The sequence below is a fragment of the Patiria miniata genome, unplaced genomic scaffold, assembly GCF_015706575.1.
Source record: "Patiria miniata isolate m_02_andy unplaced genomic scaffold, ASM1570657v1 HiC_scaffold_20, whole genome shotgun sequence".
Lineage (NCBI taxonomy): Eukaryota > Metazoa > Echinodermata > Asteroidea > Valvatida > Asterinidae > Patiria > Patiria miniata.
In genome coordinates, this window is record NW_024037059.1 from 16102573 (window position 1) to 16126749 (window position 24177).

The 24177-nt window shown below is 37.9% G+C and overlaps 2 protein-coding genes across 4 annotated transcripts; both read left to right on the top strand.

Moving 5' to 3' along the window:
* The first annotated feature begins 392 nt into the window (after positions 1-392).
* Positions 393-13563, top strand: LOC119728472. Of its 2 annotated transcripts, none has more exons than XM_038200724.1 (21): positions 393-2197; positions 5677-5804; positions 6439-6504; positions 6936-7012; positions 7236-7359; positions 7488-7556; positions 7673-7835; positions 8117-8199; positions 8674-8757; positions 8925-8977; positions 9188-9265; positions 9399-9459; positions 9592-9709; positions 9950-10017; positions 10131-10220; positions 10406-10496; positions 10642-10700; positions 11027-11281; positions 11757-11810; positions 11930-12019; positions 12348-13563. In XM_038200724.1, exons 1-21 carry the CDS (start codon positions 2077-2079, stop codon positions 12507-12509), a joined length of 2094 nt encoding a protein of 697 aa, XP_038056652.1. In that variant the 5' UTR covers positions 393-2076; the 3' UTR covers positions 12510-13563. The 2 variants fall into 2 exon arrangements, with proteins under 2 accessions (XP_038056652.1, XP_038056653.1); XM_038200725.1 differs by lacking the exon at positions 393-2197 and adding an exon at positions 3483-3710.
* Positions 13564-13685: 122 nt separating this feature from the next.
* On the top strand, positions 13686-23478 carry LOC119728471. Of its 2 annotated transcripts, XM_038200722.1 has the most exons (18): positions 13686-15876; positions 16106-16126; positions 17994-18064; positions 18253-18370; positions 18539-18613; positions 18829-18917; positions 19196-19358; positions 19458-19541; positions 19635-19780; positions 20035-20095; positions 20244-20367; positions 20617-20720; positions 20901-21008; positions 21374-21479; positions 21649-21725; positions 21991-22080; positions 22233-22373; positions 22652-23478. In XM_038200722.1, exons 1-18 carry the CDS (start codon positions 14443-14445, stop codon positions 22784-22786), a joined length of 3147 nt encoding a protein of 1048 aa, XP_038056650.1. In that variant the 5' UTR covers positions 13686-14442; the 3' UTR covers positions 22787-23478. The 2 variants fall into 2 exon arrangements, with proteins under 2 accessions (XP_038056650.1, XP_038056651.1); XM_038200723.1 differs by lacking the exon at positions 20901-21008 and having other exon boundaries at positions 13688-15876.
* The last annotated feature ends 699 nt before the right edge of the window (positions 23479-24177 follow it).

The window sequence follows — 24177 nt, forward strand, 5'->3', positions numbered from 1 at the left end:
AACAAAAGACCACCTGTTAAGTTTTACAATGTAGTTGTAAATTCCCTAATCTATTCAGTGACTTTGCACACCAAAATAAATTGGGAGTACATGTACATGCAAGTGCATTAGGCCAAAAAAAAAAGTCTCCGGTTTCTGGTATGGAGCTTGCCCAAAAAGTGGTGCGGCGACGCGGCTTTTTTTTTTTTTTACCTGATTTTTTTGCTTCAAATGTGTGCTGATGACTGCAAATGGTGCCCGACTTAACTTAGTGCAAATATATGGGAGTCCAGAGAGGCCACATAAAGCTTATTCTCGACCATAACCCAATCTAAAAACACGTTAAAATTGTGCAGCAGCAGGATTCCAGTCAAACCAGTGAGTTTGGCGGTTTTGAGACATCATCTTTCATTGAAAAAAAAAACTTTTTCATTTTGCCGACGCGCATGGCGACGCGCGCGCATACCAGAAACCGGAGACTTTTTTTTTTTGGCCTTAGTCTGTGGTCATAAAAACTTGCAAAGCAGAAATTGAGGCTTTATGGGGAATTCCCCCCCCCCCCTACCATCCTTGAATGAAAGTTGAGCTTTATTTTATGATGAATTGACAAATTACGGAGGTTGATCAGTGAAGTTGGTTATAACGGTTATGCACAATTGGTCGAATGTTTGTTTAGAATGAATTTCTGCGCTCGCGACGTGAAATCGACTTGCCCTGGGGGTTCATTTCATGTTGACTGACTGACATCGGAACAATTATCTCATCGCCCCCCCAATAAAATTTAACACAGGCGGGAGCCATCGGCAATGTTATAATGGAAGTAAATCGATAACTTGATCAGAACGTCAAATCATAATGATCAGTTACCACTGCCATTATGATCAATTTGTGATTAATTGATATCAGCCAAGTCGAAGTCTAGATGTCAAGTGGTTGAACAGTGTGGTTGCTGTAGCGATAATAAAGATCATACAATAATCGTTTGTAACACTATCCAAAACCATGTCTCCATGTTCACATTCTGGTAAGTTTCTTTGACAACCTTTGAAATAGGACTGAATTTGCGATTTTCACCTTTAGAAATAAACCAAAGCGGCTGAGTATAAATATTACACATGCATTTTTACCAGTTATGTGTGGCAACACATTTGTTTAGTTTTTACTGGCTGCGGATGATAACTTTTGAAGCGGTAGTGAACACGCTGGTTGTTAAACCTATAGACCTGTTGGGCTTCAGGCTTTACATTCATTGAAATTCACTGCAGTTATTTTTCAGTTGCGTGTCATGTTAGATCTTAATGTAGGTGTGTGTCCCTAAACAGTTTTCTTTCATTAAATACAAATAGCTTGGAGCTTAACGTATTGTCAGTTTTAATTGCATACATTGTGATTGAGTATAGGCCTGTACAGTAACGGATTGGCTTCGTTGTAAAGGCAAGTCTGGTTTCTTGGTGACTGTTGGACTAAAGGGGCCATTGTTACACAGGAATACCGAGCATATCCAATGTCGAGAATTTGTTGTGTATTTCTCGAGCAGCTTCACAAAGTTTTGACATCGAATACTTATTTTGTGTACGACTGGCGTCAAACGACTTGACTTTTGCTCTATTGTGAACATTTAGTCGGGAAATATACTGTTGATGAATGTAGGCTTATTGCCGTTGTAGAAATCAGTCCCTGCAGGTAGACTGATTTTTCTCTTAAAGAAACTACCATACAAAAACAGATTTCTTTAGACGATGCTAAACTTCTGGAGATATCACAGCTAGGTAGGCTCCTCGTATATAATCCATAATAGTGCATCATTTCGGTTATGAAGAAAACCATGAGTAGGCCTGTGCCTAAATCACGGTATAACTATTCAACTCAGTGCCTGCAATTGCATTTCAGATGCTGATGGTTCGAATCCCGGCGTCACAAGATTAAGCTGTCTCATATTTTGTTTTTGTAAAGCTGCATGTCAGTGATGCTGTTTTCACACCTTCAAAAATGTTCTTGCAAGTTACTCGAGCCCTATAGATCGGGAACTGATAGTCAACGATGGATTTATCCAAATCTTAGAGTGCACGAGACTTCACTTCTCTGGTGTCTGACATAATGAGCAAGAAAGATACTTCAGTCTACGGACATCATACTGACGGCGGAGGTGATTCTGGGCTGTATAAGGCACAGTTCTTAAGATGGTGGGAGGAAAAAGGCAGGGAGGAGAAACAAAAAGGTAAGATCATAGAAGTTGGATACATTGGGCATTATGTTAACCCCCACCTTGTATGATTGATGGTGGCAATATTGACCCCGTTCTTGTCAGAAACTGTTTAGCCTATGATGTATTAGCAATTTTGGCCTTGATGCAGCAGTCCCAGACGTCCATTAGATGATGCGTCGTCACAGCAACTTCACTTCTATAGTTAACTGCTTTTTCTAGTGAAATTCCATTTCACATTTGCTTGGGATGGTGAGAGGAACGCAGGTGTTGGAAAATCAGGTCTGGTACGCGTATATACGCCGGGGTGTTAGCCTATGATTTGTTTTCAAGTATGATGCTGAGCTATGAGATTCGTTGACAAACGAATAAAATACGTGCGGCTCCCAATATGGCCCTCTATACTTACGAACTCTGGGTATGAGCTCAAGGCTCTGCTGATGTCCCACGAAGCCCTTTGAGAGGGGCTTGCTTGGCAGTGCAGCCCATACAATATTGAAGTCAAAGGTGAACCATGCATGTAGCTATGTGATTTATTTCAGCATGGAAAAATGGCAATAACTTCAAGATTACTACAACATCTGATACTGAACTTCAAACCGTATTTGTATATGAGCTGCTATGGAAACTAGAACACCATGGCGAGTCCAAATTCAGTCTATGAGCTGGGATTTATACTGGTTGTAGTGAGTAGTTATTGACAAGACGTCTTAGAATTGGCACTCGATGTGCAGTAACTGCCTGCCAGTTCTATCACACAATAATGACAACTCAAATGTATACTGACAAGACGTGTTCTAGAAAAAAAATCGACTTTTGCAATATTAATGGACACTGCTATAAGGTAAGATACCGACTTCAGTTGCGTCACCCGCGTACTCTTCAATGAATTTCATGTTTTTCTCAAAATGTCAACTTGTAGAGTTGCTTATCTCTCGGAAAGTATATTAATTGTTAGAGTTTGTTTTATTTGCTTGAATGATTATAGGAATTTGTTTCATGAGCAGTCGCTGTGCAGTCGACTAGCTGATTCAGCCTTCATAAAAATTCTTGTGGACATTTGCTGCCACAACCGAATAAGAAATATTTCTGTTGAATGATCATGGGCTGAAACCAACCATAGAAGACTCAGTATAATGGAATATAATCACTTTTTAGCCTCGGGACCAAATCAACCCTAACCTGGCAGAGTTTACAGTATTTCCCGTGCGGTCTTTGTCATAACATCTGCTTTTGTCAGGACCAATAGTTGACCTGCTAAAGTGTACCTTTGTCACAGTTCATGCACATGGCAACGTGTATGAAGTCAGGTTGTTTGGCATTTCAGTTCTCATTCATTCAATTGTACATCGCTTATTCTGATCAGTTTAACATATGAAACTCAAACGGTTTAGTTGCTACTGATGCTGACATGATCGTGAGTGCATGAGATTTGATTTCGTTTGATTCACGGATGAGTATTTGAGTGGAGACACAGAACGGTTAACCATGGGTGATGTTGATGGAGATAGTGTCTCCGAATCAGAAGGTAGGAATTATGGATATATGTCGAAAATTGATAATGTATTAAACGGATTTCACTTCAGGACATAACTTAGTATTCATGTAAATAATCTGTGGACAAGTTTCACATAGATATCTGTAAGGCAAGTAAAAACAAGAATCATTTACTTTGGGGTTGAACTTAACTTATGTTGTGTGTGTGTGTTGGTAGGATATTACTTTATTCGAATTCATTCACCAAACGTGAAGTTAATCAAGATAAGTATTTGTTAACCACGAGATGTGTTGAACTTGAACCACTGGAATATCATTCAACCAAGGGCGGATCCAGAACACAATTTGGGGGGAGGGCCTAAAAAAAATTTGGTCCCCCAAAAAGTGGGTCTTAAAAATTACGGCGTGGGGTTCGGGGCCCGCTCAAGGGCCCCGAAAAACTTTTGGATTCTAGATGCTCTGTGGTGCGATCTGAGGCAATTTCTGACCACTTTAACCAATTTTTTTTGAGGAAAAGATGGTGGTGTACTCATTGCCTGCCTTTATTGCGATATCACATTAAAAACAAATTAAAAATTGGTTTCGTTTTTTTTGGGGGGGGGGGGGGGGGCATGGCCCCCTTTGGCCCCCCCCCCCCCCGGATCCGCCCTTGCATTCAACTAATACAAAATAAACCATATAGTGGATGTGAAATATTTCTGACTTAGATGTCAGCGACTCTATCCAAAACGAAATGACGCCCGTGTCACTTGGGACTAGGCCTATGTGCGAATTATTTTTCAAACCCGGAGGGCGGAGATGTATAATTCGAAGCTGACAGGTTGTCATTTGAAGTTCAATTTTGATGCTGGTTATTGTGCCTTTTATTGAAATCTAAAAATGATACACCGCATGGCAATATTTAGCACATAATCATAAAATGTAATGACCGTTGCGACACTTCATGAACATCTGTGCGTAACCCTAGTGATCGTTGTTAGCTAGCTCTTCTTAACCGTTGCTTAGATTTGACAGTCGGTGGGGTGGCTAGACGGACTTACGTTATTGACTTAAAGATCATAAAAGCGGCTAAAGAAAGGCACGGCATCCAAGCACTATTTGATTATGAACTGGCAGCATGCGTGATGTAAAAACCAAATGTGTTTGTCCAGCTGTATGGCTGGGGATGGGCTGGGCTAGCTACCTTATGATCATGGAATGTCATCCATGTCCATAATCTTTGAGATCGTATCATCTATATCTAATGTAGCTTTATATTATTAAAAATATTGTATGATTTACTTAAATCTGCGTTTAAAAAAATGTTAACTTCGTTGACAGGTGTCTGAGCGTTCGATGTATGCAAAACGACAACCAACATTCGATGCTATAAAAGTCCTACTGTGCTACCATCAACTTTTTTTCCCACACACGGGCAATAATTACGAAGTACTTAATTATTATTGTACCGGTATTCATTCTGCCAGTATCTATCTCTCTGACACCTTTCCGAGAAATAAAATAATTAAAAAGACCAGAGAGTTTGAACGGTTAAATACTCCACAAACATTTCAATCATCTGAGTTTATTTCACAAACTTGCTTCCCTCTTTTCATGTAACAGTGTGCAAAAAGCAAGGTTTTGAAGCGTTGTGCTGTCCTCTGCATGTTGAACGCATTCGCAAAAATGCTGACTCTCACTGCTTGATATATTCATGCATGGCGCCGATATTATTTTAAAGATCTCCTTGAATGTATTAAAGGTAATAGATCAACTTCTATCCTCTGAGAATAAACCTATCGAAGAAGGTGGAGTAGTTTTTGTGATTAATCTCGAAGATAAACTCTGAAACAAAGCTGACAAGTAGACCGTAACGATGGTTCAGAATCTCAATGACGAACACGAGCCCCACTTTGAGGGGATGATGAATGTAGCAATACGCGAAGCTGAATCAGTCAACGATGTGAGACTCCGCCAAAAGGTCGTTATTTACAAAAGGTTCAATGTACCTTTTTCAGAGGAAAATGCGATTGAGACCATCAAGAGACGTCTGGAGGAGGTAGGAGGACTGGTAGCCAGTCGACGTCCAAGAATAGTAGAGAATACAGTGGATAGGATGAACACACCATTACGGGAACAAGTCAAGGTAAAAGTCCATTTTCACAATCTTAGTCTTGCGGGCATTCAAAACAAATACTTGCCGAATTTTTTACTTCATTATTTATTCAATGCATCATTTCAAACTCTTTTTTTTTTGCAAATGCAAACTATCGAAAACAAGTTGAAAAGAAACGTACACGTAGCCTGCTGTGTTAATCATGTCTTAATCTAAAATCAGATGCTATATACATTAGTCATACTTTTGTCTCGGATGCTATTTAAATTAGCCGAAATCGTTTAAATTTTGCAAGCACAGAAATCTCATACAACAGACTGTTCACTACTCTTGCTTTTATTCATTGAAATGGTTGAAAAAGTAAACAGCCAGAGGCAAAGATCCTACTTTAAAAAAAAAACCTGCTTAAAAGAAACAAAATAGCCAAATGTTTTGATATTCATGAAATTGATTGGAAAATGCAAATTTTGAGACATATGCGGTCCAAAAATCCCGGAAGTCTATATATATATCGATTAATGCTAAATCAGGCAGCCAGAAACACTGTCATTATTCCGTAGATTCACCACGGAATAATTGAATTGCATTGTGAGTAGTTTTATCGAGTTCTCGGCAAATACTAATCAGAGTGTTGTTTTGCTTTGAATATTTTTCTTTAAATCAGAGGCTGAGTGCAATTACACCGCGGACTTACAGGAGACTACGACAGAAAGAAAGAGGTCCCTTGAAGGTAGGCAGAGAGTCCGGTCATTCAACCCACCAGGATCATGATTCCTCGATTTATTTATATCTCTATTTTTAGGCCGAGAAAGGGGGGAATTACATTTGTATCTATGCGCTATAGAAACCGCTTTGGATACCTTTAGTCACTTGATAAGCTGATCGACCAGACAAATTAATTACTCTATTATTTCATCAAAGTGAAACTATAGGAATCAGATGATTTAGAGAAAAAAATATCTGGAATTTTATATTGAAATATTTTAGAATTTCACTGTAAATCGTCTTGTCGCTAGTTGCAGTCGGATGGAGTGAGCATTTACTCCCCGGAAATAAGATTAACACCTCAAGAAAGAAGGAAGAGTAACAAATAATGATAATAACACAGAAGGCTTGAAATTTCATTAATTGATGAGATGATGCCTCATTTTTATTGAACAGATTCATGCAATTCACAAGTTCCGCTATGCGTGTACGATGGTGAGGATCATAGTGCGGCGATGTCGAGATGGAAGAAAGTAAGAAATACTAGGTGCCTTCCTGTACGGGACGCTCAGCTGCTGTCTCAATGTCTTACATAATTACATCTACACCTTAAAATTAAGTGCAAAGTAGTCCAAGGAAGGGTTGAAGACCGTCGAAATACTTTGATCCGCAAAAGGTATACTTCTGTTTAAAACATTTGCAATACATTGTGCATGTGAAGCAGTTACATACTTTTCATTCAACCTTTTTTTAAAGGTATTTGCAACCAGAACGCTCTACTGAGAAGCCTGAGACTAACTCTGAAACGGATGATGCACTCAAGACGAGTAAAGAATCGGAACTGAAAAGGTTGAACTCCGTGGCCTCAATGAAAACAAGTGTAAGTAATCAGAAACATAAAGTACAAGGAACTAAACTTGTCTTTAGATGTTCAATTAATTGATTTCGTTTACTCTATATTGTATATGCACTAGTTATAGTAGTGACTTATTATTTTCTGACCCTCAGATTGGCTGGGATCTGCAGATGAGTCTGACTACACAGCCACAGTATCGCACCGCTGAACAACTCAAACACGTAGGTTTAACTTTCATTAAATTTTCATTGATAAACATCAAGTAATCTTTATTCATGATGTGATTTTCGTATTCTGGGATGTATGATATAGGCCAATTTGGATGATTTTCCTTCAGATCTTGTACATGATTCACGCCCATAAAGCCTTCACGATCTTCTCCAGTGATTCAGAGACTGAGTTAGCTCGACGGCTATTCTACGAACGATACGATGATGGTAGAATCATCGCTTGCCAAGGCAGACCACCAGATCGATTCTATTATATCGTGTCTGGAAGAGGTAATATTTCGAATTCCAATAATCGAGGGTCAAGCTAATCTTCTCCAGTTTTTAAGTTTTACACACGCATATTTAATACGATTGCAAACCATCTAAAATTAATTTTTGAGGATTAAAAACAAGTGATTTATGGAGCCATGATTTATTGACCTTTTTATTTAATTTCCTTCTCAAAAGTAACAATAAAAAGCGTTTTGATGTTTTTGGGCAGAAAAATATCTACGACAAACAATAATGCTTAAAAAATTCTTACTGAATGTTTGTTCTCGGGTTTTCATCAGTGAACCTTGTACGAGAGTACGACCTGCAGACAGGCACAATGACCAAGTCTCTTGGTTTCCTGCAGAAAGGAAGCCTCAGTGATGTAAGTATAGACCCCTGCATCCACTAACAAACGATTCAGAGATGTAAGTATAGACCCCTGCATCCACTAACAAACGATTCAGTGATGTAAGTATAGACCCCTGCATCCAGTCACAAACGATTCAGAGATGTAAGTATAGACCCCTGCATCCACTCACAAACGATTCAGTGATGTAAGTATAGACCCCTGCATCCACTAACAAACGATTCAGTGATGTAAGTATAGACCCCTGCATCCAGTCACAAACGATTCAGTGATGTAAGTATAGACCCCTGCATCCACTAACAAACTATTCAGTGATGTAAGTATAGACACCTGCATCCACTAACAACCGAACTTGGAATATACTGCTCATCGCTTTTAGAAGTATTACTACAGAAGAAACCGCACTTTGTGTCATTTCTTAGCAATTTCTTTCTCAGTACAGAGATATAATTTCAGCCAACACTTTATACTTGTACCGCTGTATTTCAGAGGGAAGAACTTGAGAAACAATGGAACAGACAATCCAGTTTGATTTGTAAAGGACCTGTAGAAGTTTTGCTGTTAAATAAGGAGGTAGGAATGAGTTACACATTCAACTTATTGAATGTATACGGAATTACTTTAACAATAATTAAATTACTGCTTAATAAATTACATTAATTAAATCGGATGTTATATAATTCACTTGATCGAATTAGCCAAGTTTATCTTACCAATGATGTCTTTTTTGTTCATTTTAGGATTTCTTTAATCTTCAGAACACTCATGCCGGTCCACCAGTAGACTTTCTAAGGTAAGGAAGAAAGCGAAAAAAATGACAAAAAGATGGATTACTTATTAATTAGTGGAAATTCATTCGAATTTTTTTCCTCTGTAATCCATACCAACAGATGTAGGCGTATCACTTCTTCTTTTAAATCTGTTTATTCAAAATAACATACTTTTCATTGTGTTTTTTGTTACTCATCTACTTGACATATTTGTTGTCATTTTCTATCCACAGATCTCAATATCTGTTCTCGGATTTCCCCTGCCATCTTTTCAATGAGCATCCTGAAGCCATTGAGTACAAGTTCTATGGGTAAGATGTCAACCCTAAATTGAGACGCAAATTCAGTGACAACAAAAATAACAGATTGCAAAACTTCCCTGTGAGTATGAGAATAATTATGTCAACAAAACTAATTGAAGTTTCATCTGAATTCAATTTGCAGTCCAGATCGGATTGTAGCAAGAGATTCCAACAACACAAGGTGGATATATGTCATTAAATCGGTAAGAACCATGAACCTTTCAAATTATTTTGGACTTGATATATCTTATTTGCTTGGAGAATTGATAATCCCTATTTCTTTGATTTACGATATGAATAATATCAAAGAGTGATATAATTTTATCTGTTTGAAGGGAAAGTGCAAATGTATACGACGACAGTTTGTCGCAGATGTGAAAAGTGACAAGAAGTTCAGCGAGAAAAAAGGCATCGACAAACTTGGATACGTGAAACAGCCGTCACATGCAGATGGTATGCATAATGAGTAATAAATTATTTGTTTCTTATTCCAATTTGTAAATGCATGTAAATAAATCGTAGAAAATAGAACTATGAACTTTAACATAACTTGACATAATGTCTCTAACGTAACCTTGTTCACAGAACATCGTGGGGTTTCCCCCTTTTTATGCACTTAACTAATTTATAAACATTTTGAAATTGAAACATGTGAATCGAGGGAAACGTCTTTTTTCCCTGTTTTGTTTCAAGCTATGATTGGTGCTGGATTGAAAACACTTGTTGATGGAGGACAACATAACTTTGACCATGACTCGGAGGTGAGTGACCCATACATTCTTGAAATGCTGACTGTTGTTAACCTTCCATCTTTTGTTTTCGGTAAAAATATTATTCATACGTTGATGCTTTTGTTTTTGTTTTCTTGTTTCAGATGAGTAAGATAGAGTTAGTGCAAGCGGCTAACTTGGTTGGTAGCCCATACGTTGGTACACTGGGTATAAGCACCAAGGAGACGCCCGCTGTAAGATTACTAGTTATTTCGTGCGTAATTTTAATACTTTCTTCACGTCTTTCCTCATTTATTTTTATTAGTGGTTCAAAGCACGAAGCTGCCTTTCTTCAGTTATGCTAAAGGTCAGGACCCATCTGCACAAAATCGGCAAAGTTCAAAATAATAACGAGAACAATTAATTTTGTTTACCCCAGACGCCAGGGTTACCAAGCCGATTGACGTCACGATTACGTCTACGATCCTCTAAAGCTTCTCCTCCTGAGATCGATTCATCAGTCACAGAAAGTAAGTTTCAGGAAAGACTACATTGATATAATTGTGTTCCAAGAAATACTGCTCATTATTTCAAGGTGCTCTGTTATAAAAGATTTCAGCTTCAATCCAGTATTAGTCTTCAAGTCGATCTTATAATCCTTCGTCTGTCTTTTAGAATATCCTCGCACTCCAGGAGATCAGGGATTCAGCATACAAGACTCCTTGTTAGTCAAGGTAAGACCTTCTCTTCGTCAAAAATGTGTAAAGAATCGTCTGCAAATCTGAGGACACAACCTTTTAAAGTCAATTCTCCATAATAAAAAAGTATCCTAAAAGTAGGGGCAATAATTTCAGCCAGAATACATCCTTAACGAAATTAAGAAACTCAATACAAAAAGAAACTAGAAACCTATTTCCTAAATCTAAAAAAAAAAGTTATACATGGGATGAGGACACGCCCATCCCCTCCCCTCTCTGAATTAATCCATGCAATTTGAAATTGACACTGACAAATGGACTGTTTCTCTGCTATTTTCCTCTTCCATTTTTTTGACAACAAGGACTATGCAGCTAGACGTCGCTTCCAAAGCCCCCGCCGATCAGTCCACTCATTACAGGGTATCCCACCAATCCTCCCTCCACTATCCACAACTGTGGATCCACACATAGAGGAGCCACAGGATACCAACGGCTGCTTTACGAATCACAGAACAAAAAGAAAATTGACCCAACCACTTGAGATTGCTGCATGTGCACCCTCTGCACAAAGAAGAGCCTACATTCAACTGGATGGCATGGTGACCGGGGATATATTTGTAAGTTAAAGATGCGGTCGGGTTTCACCTCGAAAAATAGATTGTTTTTTTCAATTTCTATTTTCCAAGCAATATAAAAGTTCTTCACTTTTGAATGAGACATCGAACGCAAAAAATCCACCCACGTTTAGTTATTGAATTATTGTATGAAAGACCTTTTAAGGTAGATTTTTCGATAAAACAGAACACACAAATTGAAATTTCGTTATTAAAAAGAAAATAAACTTTTTGAAGAGCACGGGGTATGATCTTTAAACAATTTAAAATAAAAGATTCTTTTTTTGTATTAAGTTTTACTGAATAAAAGGTCCATCACCTTTGCTTTCTAACTGATGCAAAATTGTAACTGTGTTTTATCAAGAGCGCCATCTATTGACGGTATAAGAAATATAGAATTCTGAACTTATTGTATATACAAATGTAACTTGTTCTTCCAGTTTATATGATGCCTTTGTCTGTGTTGTTATTGTGACAGGGATTGAATGATGTTGCATGTACTGCCAGCAGCGAACCCTCTGGTGTAAGCGTGGTAAGAAGCAAGAGCAATATTATTCAATGTCAAAAATGAAATTTAGATAAGGTTATTTTTGTCTAACTTTAGCTGCAGTTTTCTTTTATCAATTTCTGTGATAATTTTTCCCCTTTCAGGTCAGTGAAGGAGCAGAAATTATCAAGATTAATAAAAGATTTTTCCGAACTCACGCCGGTCTTGTGACCATGCTCAAACTGGACACACTAGTAAGTAAAATATTGGAAACAATATTGTAATATATATTGAACTGATGTACAAACAGGTGCAGAGCAGGATGCAGATAGTGATCATTTTGAGATTAAGATAATGGGAGGGGAACTACAGGGTTTAATACGCTAGGGGTATTTTGAGGATTACGATAAAGTAGATAAAGGCTGGTTGGGATTAAGATACTAAGCATTGTCTCGGTAGGATTTAAGGTTGTAAGGAGTCCAGGGGATTCCCCGTGTAAAATTAGATATTACCCCTACGCTCTACATGCATGAGGTTTGGAAATAGTCATTTTGGGAAAATAAGAAACCTTTTTTTTTCCAGGTTCGTGAATTTATGTCTGAGGAAGATGCGAGTGAGAATTTAGAGCGACAGGAAACCTGGTTGAGGTACAAGTCTACTCTGATGGAACGACTTGCGCAGAAGAAGTATCAGACAAAAGCAAGATGGAAACGGTCTCTGAAACCACTCAGTTTCTCAATATGAAGAGATCAGTCAAAGATTATACCTCTTATAATATTCAGCGATTTAACAATTGTAGGAAAAATTATGTACTTTTGAGAATTTTTTTTAACAAGTAAATTATTTGTGTAAGTCGGTATGAATTCAATAATTGTTACTGATTGCTTAGTTCGAGAGCTTGAAATTCACTGTAACAGTGGATTCTGAGAATGCAGAAGCCAATTGTCACACGGTTTTCTATTGCTTTCTAGAGTCCAATGACTTTTTCCATGCTGCAGATTTTAATATTCTATTTCAAGATCACTCAACTCAAGGTATAGAATTTAAACTCAGGATAAATTCGTCACTTGCGTTTCACATTTTGATACGAATTTGCCTTCATTAATTATTTAATTATGTAGATTTATATATGGGATAACTATATCTATATACAACAGTTCATTTTGAAATGTAAAATAAGTCAGAGTACATATTATGACAAATTGTTATTATTTGTTACCTTTGATTATTTTCTTGGTTTGTATTTTTTGTACTTTATATACCACCTTTGCCTCGTCTTGTCACGGGTGGGCCTCCAATGACGTCATAATTCTTCACACAGGGAATTCTGTCAACTTTCCCCCTTTCACAGCTCCCCAGCAAAGCGTTCCGGTACAATTCCTGCGGTATTTTTTCTTTATTACAAACCTAAAGTTATTCAAAGCACCTCTGCCACACGACAGTCTTTACAATGACCGTTTTCGGCCACCAACAGTTTTCTTTTCAATATTTTCAGAATCGAAGTATTCTATAAATGGATTATAATTTGTGCCGTGGTTTACAGCCTTGTGTTCGCTTACTGTATGGAGTTGTACGTGCATTCAGATTCGTATATATTCGGTATCCATGTGACCTACGTGCCACTTCTCTATGCTTTAATACATTTGTGGAATTGTAACCGAGATAACAGATCAATTTTGAAACTTGGTAGTTGTTAGCAATGATTCAACATGATTTCATATAAAATTGCTATCATTTTTAAGTGTCATTATTACGGTGTACAAGTATAATAAAATCACGTCCCCATATCGACTATTAACTCAGCAGGAGTCGATTGAATATACATGTAATTGTGTGCAAACAAAGACTTGTTGATTGGTAACGCCAAGTTCGTGGGGACTAGTAAGGCATAGTCCAGCCCACCAACGAGGCTACAACACAACTCTCAAGTACCTTTTGAAGTTCAACCTGTTTGAGTTATACCAGTATAGCACCATGGCAACCAATGATAAATGATGTTAGTATCTGTAGTTAATATGAATATCCGGGAGATTTACCTGGTAAACAAGTGATCTTATCGCTTGGCGTGGTACTAATGACCCCTTTGATTTGTAAGTGGTTACTGCATACAAATCGGCATGGAGACGCCACTTCAACAAGTTCAACAAGTATTCAACAGAATTATTCGGGTGATTTCAAACAGATCTAGTGTGCGTGAACTTCCAACGGTTCAGCATGGCCATTGTTTGATGTTGGCAGTTGTTATGGAGAAAAATGACATGATATCAGTTCCATTGCCATCTTGTGTTTTCTTTTACAATGATTGGACGTATCGAAACTGAACCTGCGTCTAGGCACGTTTATCCGAAACGGCGGTGAGAACATTTGTTGCTCGGTTTGAATGACGACGAGGAAAATCAACAGTCGAAATTATTTGTCTGAGAACTTTTTGCCTGTTTTTGTGATATAAGGAGGAGGAAAATGGGAGCTGCAATCGTGTTCACCATTAAACAACGAGGACTGATGGAGTTATTAATAAAACAGGTGAATTACTTTATTGTACGATTTCAACACAACTGATACAGGTTGTACATCAGCTTCGATATAATGCACATGATTTGAGATTATTGGACAAAGTTTAGTATATACTTGGCATAAAATTTCATAATTGCCCAGCGTTTCGAAACTTTGACGCACCATGTCGACAACCAAACGACGAGCAGCTTCGACACATGGCAAGCCACCGCCCTATGCCCGTCCCACCCGGGCGTCAATCACACGAACGACTGCAGATCACGGTAATATACCGGAGGGTAAACTAAGATGTACTCGTAAAGCATGCAGCTGTTCTGAAGATCACAGTCTTACAGCCAGGCCAACACCTCCTAAGACCAGAGCAGGGACAGGCTCAAACATTCTTGGGAAGTATGCACATGATCGAGCAGGGCGGATGGGGAGAGGACGGGGCTACAGACCGGGACAGATTGGCATTCAAGCTGGTAAAGGTCCATCACAACTCCTGCAAGATAGGATAAGACAACTTGCCCGTGACATCAAAGATAAACACGTTGGCAAAGCAACTGAAGATATTGAGGCATCCTCTGATTCCTCTCAAGCAGTAACAACCGAAGAGCAAATACCGACGAACATTTCTGGCCAGACGGACGCGTCCCAAATCCACAAATTTGGGCCGCCAGATTCTTCAAATGCCAACGCGGCTGAAATCTTCAGATCAAGACAGATTAACAGACACAGAACTACCTCTGAGAATTCTCAGACTGTCTGGGAAAGTGAAGAATCGGAGGACATAACTGGAGATAAATTGTCTGAGAATAAAACCGAGTCAAGACCAAGTCATGAAGAAGACAGTGTACAACCATCAGACAGTCAGACTAAAGAACCAACTCCCCCCGCCTCGCCCCCTCCACAACGCAGGACTCGTAGATCAGCTGTCTTCGAACCACCAAAGATTGAACTAAATAAAACCGAATCTCACACATTGTTTGACGAAAGTAGAACCAGGAGATCTGAACATGCCGTACCTTTAATAGTGCAACCGACACAAGAACCAGAATTGAACGAAAGATCTCATTCACCCGTGCAAAACACGGAGAGAACTGAGTCAGATTTGTCATCAAATTCAAACACAATCACGGAAGAAACTGTGCCGTTAATTGTCGAATATCCGCCTGATCTCCCCGCTCGGTATCGCTCTCAAGGCCCCTCAATCAGTGAATCCCTCGCTCCTTCAGACATGGAGGACACAGATTTTCCAGGGCTTCAAAGAATTCGCAAGATATCTCAGAGTCACTCAGATAATCTGGATGTACCAAGAACTCGTTTCAAATCCAGGACGCCTTCGTTAGTACCTACAGGTGCGCCTTTACTGGGATGGGCGCCTGCTGTAGGCGCAGGGCGTGGTCGAAGTAATAGTGTCATTAATATCTCGAGCTCCTACATGGCTCGCAGGAGCTCAGTATTTGGCCTGAGCATGAATGCTGGATATAGGAAGGATTCTGTGGGGACTAGGAGCCTGTCTAATTCACCAACCCAGTCTCGACGAGGCAGTGTTGCAGACATCTTCAGGCGAAGTAGGCAGTCGAGAAATCGAAGACTGTCGGCATATTTACAGGTGAGTACGCAACACTTTAGTTTTTTCTTATAAAAAGAATACCGTAAAATTATTTCCTTACAAATTGGCTGTAATTTGTGTCTGATAGGTTTTTTCCTAAAATTTGTTTGACTTTGTGAGAAGCGATATTTCATTATTGTAACACATTCAAAACATAAATAAATTTGCTATGGATATAATCTCTCAAATATTGAAATGCCTTACTCTATTTTGCCTTTATAATCCACAGAGCTATACTGGCAAAGAGCGGGTGAGTGATCATTTTGTATTTTTTAATCATTATTGAAGAAGGGTATTAGTATTTCGTTTAAACTCCCCCCCCCCCACAAAAAAAATGAATAAATAAATAAACAAAGATTTAGCGTGCCTATTAGAAATTCCATCAAAGCAGGAATTTGTATCATAACAAATAAAGGTACAACCATTTTGACCGTCTACTTGGCCAAAGCCGATGTAAATAGCTCGTTAATTGCGCCCTGCAGCAAGCATTCATCCTCTGCAATCACCCATATTATACAACCATTGTTAAAGGTGTTCATCGACGTCATACCATGTCGCTGCCTGAAAAAAGCCTCAACAATTCCTCGAAATGCCAGTTTTCTTTTGTAACTACCGTATGGACGTGAACATTTCTAAGGTATCACACTGAGTCTACGAGAGACGTTCATCATCTGCATCACTTATTTTGCCTTGAAAGTCACAAATTAAATACAATCTACCGTAAAACAAACTTTGCCGTTGGCATCAATATGTTACCTGAAGAGATAACATCGACCAAACAAAGGAAGTCATCTCAGGTGTAACAAACGCCAGTTGGACTGTCATAGAGATGATGCGATCTCTCCAACGAGCAGAAAGACTGACGTCATGATAGGGTGAAGACGTATGGTGATTTCTGTGAGATTTGTTGATTGGGATATGCGTGTAGGACTGTTCTCTGATTTGACGAGGAAATGTGCTTTCACTTAGCGATCCTAATTTGTGACATCTTGTGAAGATACTACGTGGATTTTTTTGTGCATTTTGGAAATGGACTCAATTACATGACCAAGTCATATTCTGCAATGTTATCAACATGCCTTTAATATCTTCATCGACGTCATCATTGCGACACAATCAATCCAACCAATCAGTGAGGCAAATTCTAACTCGTCGGACCACCAGACTCTCCACATTTCAGGCAGAATATCTGCACTGGAAGAAATCTGTTCGTTTGGATAAGGTAAAACAATGTCACCAAGTACTGTTTCTTTTTACTTCTTTTCGGCTTACGTCTGGTGAGTAAAAACAAAAATGTGTGACATTTTAACTGGTAAGAGAATGCATGATATTTGACACACATTTTACCTGCTACAAAATATTGTCTAGTCTGCGTTTTTCTACTTTATGATACCCATATCTCGACCGCATAAGTCATCCTACATTTTCTTGAAATGGTGGTAAAACCCCAACAATATCTCTCACACATAACGATTATGCTCACGCGCTAAAGAGAACTTGGTGTTTTTACATTTTCATCTTGAAATCAAAGAGAGTTTTGAAGGTAACGTTCTTGGTGTTAAAGCTAGCATTTCCAAGACTGACCGTACGTTTAGATTATCTTTATTAATCTTGGATTAATATTGTCCAACGAAAGCGAAATAGAAGTTATATGTGAATTACAAATAATTTCAAACTTCTGTTACATTGCTTATTGCTACAGAAACGTACGTATTAATACCCTGAGGTCAAAATAAATCCCTTTCATACCTTGAGAAGAGCAAACTCTTGGCCACAACTTCGAGACCTTTCCTGGTTCCTCAAGCATCCTAGCTTTTGTTTACTTTCGACTGGCAACCATATATTGCAAAGTTTTGAAGTGGGTGGTAATGGTGTCTTGTTGATTCAATCGACCGTAGAATTCCTGCTCAGACATGGTCCCCGCAAGCCGGTGTCATCAGAGAGCTCTTCAAGCTCTTTAAGAAAACGATACTTCAAACTTGACGAATGTTTGCTTTGGCCTGGACGGATTTAAAATAGTTTGGTCAAATAAGTGTTTCGTTTTCTTGAGTTCTAGTAGGGCCCACATTGTAAATGTTACTTTAATTGACTTTTGCTTTTCAAAATTACTTTCTCAGGCTATTGAAAGATTGAAGAGGATTTCTAAAACAGTCAGGATTGTCGCTGGAATATGTCTTGCTCTGAAAAGGTATTATTTCATTTCTATTCTAAATTGGAAACAAAATGAGATAATTGAGATGAATACTTGAATAATTATTTGTCATTTTCATATTTAATTGTGCTCTTTCACGTTTTTAATTCATCTATCAGATAGACAGATGACACATTAGGAACAAGAATCTGTACTTTTGTAATTTCTTTGATCTCCCTGCTTAGTTACGTTAAGACAGCGGAGACAAAGCAATGGTCTCTTATTGAGATGCATCTCAACCTGCGTGCTGACATGGAGAAGACACTAGCATTCGATCCCATTATGTTCTCCAAACTACGAGTGGTGAGTCAAATAACAATAAAATTGTCTGTTTGTCTGTCACTCTGTTTAAAATACTTCTTCATTTCATGTTTGTCAAACGGCTGACATTGTGACCATGTGTGTCATTTATACATTTGCAAACTTTTGGAACTTATAACATTGTCGATACGTTTTTGTTTTGGTGGCTAGACGCGTGGGTCAGAGAAGCTTCGTGGCATTCTGTCAGCCAAGTCAAGCGAGAGAACCAAGGAGGATATTGATGTTGTAAGTACCCTGATTGTCAGTTTATCCTGGGAGATGCGAGCATTTAGCCACAGAGAGACAAACTTGAGCTCACAGAGATACCTGTTGCGCCATGATTGAGTTTCTTATATTGTTAAAAAATCCCAGTATCAATTTTGACAGTTATTTTGATTACATTTTCATTCAGAAACTTATAGAAGTTTATGCACGTTATTCTATTATACATTATTTCGCAGGTTCTAGCACTTTTACGCAAGAATAAGACCTTTGCTGATTACGACAGGGACACACAGATTGCGTTGGCTAAAGTCATGGAGTACCTCAGGTAGTAAAACTTTTAACATTCCTTCAGGAAACAAGCAATAGTTTTGAACACATTAACAGAAAAATACTGAAGCAATGTTGCTTGTTAGGACTAATTTAATATAGGGAATACATTTGTTAACACAATCTTGAATGAAACGTAATCGGGCATCGCGGCCAATTCTGTTCTTGTTTGTGTCTGTCAAAAACTTTTCTTACTTCATAGTACATATTGAAGAAAAGTCATCATGCAATTTGTTTTATGAGAGTTCTTTGATGATGATTTTATTGTCTTGTCAGGTATGAGCCACGGCGAATCATCTTGAAGGAAGGCCATCAGGCGTCAGGGTTCTACATCATCTTATCAGGCACCTGTCTAGTCAACCAGAAAGAGATTGATCCAAGGAATAATGAAACATTCGTCAGGACGATTGATGAGATACATGCTGGAGACTCATTCGGGGTATGTACACAATCTGTCAACTTGGCTCTCCCTTCCATGATTCCGCATATCAGGTCAAATTAAAGATAAAGAAAGTTTTTTATCACCTTTTCTTGGCAGGATAATGAATTACTGAATGATTGTGTGCGAGTGGTCAGCGTAGTTTGCAAAGACGAATGTGAGGTGCTACTGGTTGATAAAGAGGTGGGTTTTTTCGGACTTTTTCCTTCGAAATAATAGATATTTTAAAATCATCTTAAAAGTGCATATAACAAGTTTAATTTCTTTTAATTTCAGGATTTCAATCTGATAATCCGTGAGCCACTAGAGAGAGAGAGGGTGAAACTTCTCCATTTCTGCAGCAAGCAGAATGTCTTCGAGAAGCTCCCAACCAACCTGGACTTTCGTGGTAATAACTATGCCATCTCAGCCAAAAAATACAAGTGAGTTATGAATGCTTAGATTACACAAAGACTTGGAGCGATTTGGCAAGTAAAACGAAATTATATTGACGACATTCTCCAGGTGAATAGAGAGAACTTCGCACACACAAAAACGATTTATTAGGATATGTTGCACCTCCTTGTCTGATTTATGTTTATGTGCAGTATATAGATTTATTAATGTTAGTGTATCAACAGTTTATTCTGTTAAAGGCATTTTTTAATTCTTGCGTTTTAACATTTTCTCCTTTTAGACCTGGAGTCGTGATAACCAGCGATATCAGCGAAAGTGACTACATCTATGTTGTTCAATCTGTAAGTAGTACTTTTCTCCTTTTTTGTGTCATTGTATTTTCAAAATTCTTGAAATTTTAACTAAAATTTCGGTTTTGTTAGTGGTTGTCCAATAATTTCTCAGCCATTAATTTACAGTGTTAAAGTTTCAACTGTTTTTTTTCTATAGGGAAAGTGTAGAGTAATATCAGAGGTGAAGGAGATAAAGAGAAGGGCGCCCTCTGCCAAAAATGTCACGCGTAAACCAATCAACGATGAGGGGTGGAAAAAGGACGCAACACTCAAACGAACGCGTGAGTTGATGTCGCTGTTTTGGCAAGAAAAACTAATTGTTTGGATAGATTCTGGAAGAGATAATTTTGATCCTAAACAGCAGTATTCCCATGTATTTTATATGTTCCCTTTCTGTTACCGTTTTTCTATTTTCCAGTCCTTTTTTAAATTTGATAAATGGTATGTTTTGCAACAGGACAGTCTAGGCCTACAGCCTGGAATTGTGGTGTTCAAATTATTACGTTAATTATCACCTTTTCTATATTTAGTGACTGTATTTGAGACAATGGGCAACAGAAGGAAGTGTGTGTCTGAACCTAAACCGGCACATATCGAGCGACAAAAGACATTCTTCTCTCTGAGTGGAATCAAGGTAAGTCACGTGACTTCGATATTATCCAATCATTTTCCTGTCATAGCGCTCAATCAATTTAATTATTTACATGCTATTGTAGAGAACTAACAGGCATTAAAGTTACATGTATTATTTTCATTTACAGTGCTTTAGTAATGCAGATTATACATGTTCATAATTTTGATAACAAATTGATAGGAATCTTCAGTGAAGATGCACGGCAGTCCTCCATATTTCCATCGCACGGCTGTCAAACGCCTCACATTACCAGCAATTAAAGACAGACGTCATCGGAATAAAGTTATAGTATGCAAAGGTTTCATCATTCACTCTGCATATCATGGTGGTTCTTGTAACAAAACAAAAATAACCCACCTGTTGCTAATTTTTGGTTTAAAAAAAATTGTTTCACTGACATCTTCCTGTTTCTGAAATTCAAACATTCTTTCAATCATTTCCCCCCACAAAAAAAGCATGCTCTAATTACATTATAATCATTATAAATCTGACCTCTTGCTCTTTAGTTTGATGGGATTGTTCTTTGTCTTTTTGTCATCTTTATCTAAACTATCATTTGTTTGCAGTGGTAATTTTGAAGCTTATATCACCAATGAATGAACATAATCGTTATTGTTTAAAATGTAATTTTTTTATCAAACTTAATTATGTAGAAGACCGTGGATTTTGTAGACAGTGATGAAACAGAAGACCCCCCTGCACTGCCGAAGACTTTGTTTGATGAGAAAGACCAACTGCAAACTAAGCCAAACTTAGAAGGTAATTATTGCCAGGCACAATTCAACAAAATCTTTTGTTTTTATTTTCTGCCGATTAAAATTAATTGCAATTAATTAATTGTTTCCTAAACTTCTGCCTGGATACTTCGGAGGGAAGTTGCGATAGATGTGGCATGGTGTAATTCTGTTTTTCCTAATTCTCCTTTCAGAGCCACCTGACAAATCTGGAATGACCACAACATGGCGTCGAGTCAGCATGGCTGCCAGTGCTATCAGTCAAAAGGAGGCAGGTCAAAAATCTTGGACGAAACAACTAATGTTTCGATTCTAAGCTATGAATATAAGGCGGGGTAGATACAAATTATGTATTAAAAATAGCAGGCATTGTGCTTGCTAATGTATACATACAAACAAACAAACAAACAAGTTTAAAAAAAAAAAAACTAGCCAACAAACAACAGACCAAAAACAAATGAGACAAACCATTCAGTCCTATACTTTAAATTTTCAAATGTATTTAAAATTGATTTTTGGTCTCATTTGAAATTCAGAAACGAAGCAATCCTCTTCTGTATTTGAAGCCCAGCCGTCTAAAATCAACTTATGCTGAAGTAGCAGTGCTCACTGAAGGAGATGTATTTGTGAGTAGTTTTACAAACGTAATTCTCATTTCAGTTTTAGCTGTCAAAAGTCCACATTTGAGAAATGTTTTTCAGTAAATATGTGTACTGTATGCTGATTTGTATCAATACTTGATTAAAACTCAGCTTTGTCATTGGTTGTTGGTTGCCAGGGTGTTGAGACGTTAGTAACCAGTAGCCAATCAGACACCCGTCTGAGTTTGGTGAGTGAGGGCGTTGACTGCATTGTTATCTCTAAGAAGTTCTTTGCAACCCAAGCCACAGTCAGCACCATTCAACAATCCACGAAAAAGGTGAGAAAAAGTAGACCTCGCTCTAGAGACAAACATTGTATACATTACAGTGGATATTGTTTTCTGTTTGATTTAGGCGGCTAACTGGGTTTGTTTTAATTGACACTTTTTAACATTTAAACCAAAAATTATAGCAAATAAAGCGAACATAATTTCAAGGCAACTTAACTTTACGAGATTGAGAATGAATCTCAACTTTAAACACTTTTCAATTGAAACGTTATGTATTCAACTCATTTAATCATGATACACATTTTGCCATTATTTTTTGTTACTAGGCAATCGATTACCCGTCTGCTGAATACACCCTGAACAAAATCCGTCAAGCGAGGGCGTGGTCGTCTTACAAAGAGTCTCTGGTTAGAGAAGTTTGCAACCATAAACTGTCTAAAGCAGGAGAGTTGAGTAGGTGATGGTATGGATGTTGTCTCTCAAATCTGTTTGAGTTTAAATAAGCACTAAAGATACTTTGAGTCATAGAACGCCCTCTGTTGATTTCAGGTAATATACGACAGGCAGAATACCTTCTCTGTTCGTATCGTGTTGGCACAACAGAGAAGTCATTTAGTTTCAACCTTTTATATTTCTGATTCTTGATTGGTTGGTTGATTTTGTCAAAGTAGACTCTTAATTTGATTACTGCTTGTCTCGTCATTTCGAAAAGTGTTTGATAAAAGTTGGTCATACATTCTTTCATATTATTCTCAGTTTGCAATTGTATTAAAAAGTATGACAAGTCCAAGCATTTTTTATCAGATCGTTCATCTAATGTGCAATTTTACTTTTGAGGTGTTTGTTTTTAATAATTACATGTATTATAATTGTGTTCATATTGGGATTTTTTTTATCAAACTGTGCAATTTAATTCCTGTAAACTTGTTAACAAATTAACTTACTGCAAGCAAAGTTTATTCTTAACCCCAAAAAATACATGTATATGCGAAGATTTTAATTAATTGTTGTCTACAAATTTGCGTTAAATGGGGGAGGATTACAAACGTTGTAACATTTTGGTCCGAATTGTATATCTGAATTTTATCTGTTTAATTATAGGATTGATTTAGTGTCAAAATAAAACCATTGGCGGAGCAGTTGTTTCCTTGAATTTGATTCCTGTAATAGTTGTATGTGCAGTTTTCTTTTCTTGTTTTCGCAATGTCCGAGTCCGAGCCGCCATGCTTAGACAGAAGATATGTGAAGGGTGGCGGCAATAAAGCATTTATGTTGAAGTAGTTCGGCCGGTGGTTTTCTCGATGCGTCCATACAAAAGCCGTAATAAATCAGATTAGTCATTCGTATTGAGATGCCAAGCGGAGGGAGGGGGCAACATGTGCGGGCAAACAGGTCTATGGTTGATTTAAGCTTTGAAATTGGCTTGCTCTGCATGTTAAAAACCAATCAATATTTATTTGAGTCCAACACAGAAGGTATTTTTCTAGTTATCGCATGGACTGATTATTCTTTGTTTATAATTCAAATTAAGTTGACTTCAATACAGCTACATATGGCCATGGGAACGACGTCATCGCCTTGTGTCGACGAAAGAGCGCCACCATTTGTTAAAAACGGGAAAGGTGCAGTGAAATGGCGGCGTGTGCAAGGTAATTTAAATTATTTCGAGTGAAGATGTAGTTGAATTTCAGACGTTATAACCCATATTTTAGTCGAGATTTTAGGTTACAGTGGTTGTTTATGTACGTAATACTAAAATGGCACCGAATATAGACACGTTGAATAAACATTTGCACAAGAATTTAATGTAAACTTGCATTTCAATTTCGACTGAACATGTCCAAGTCCAAGT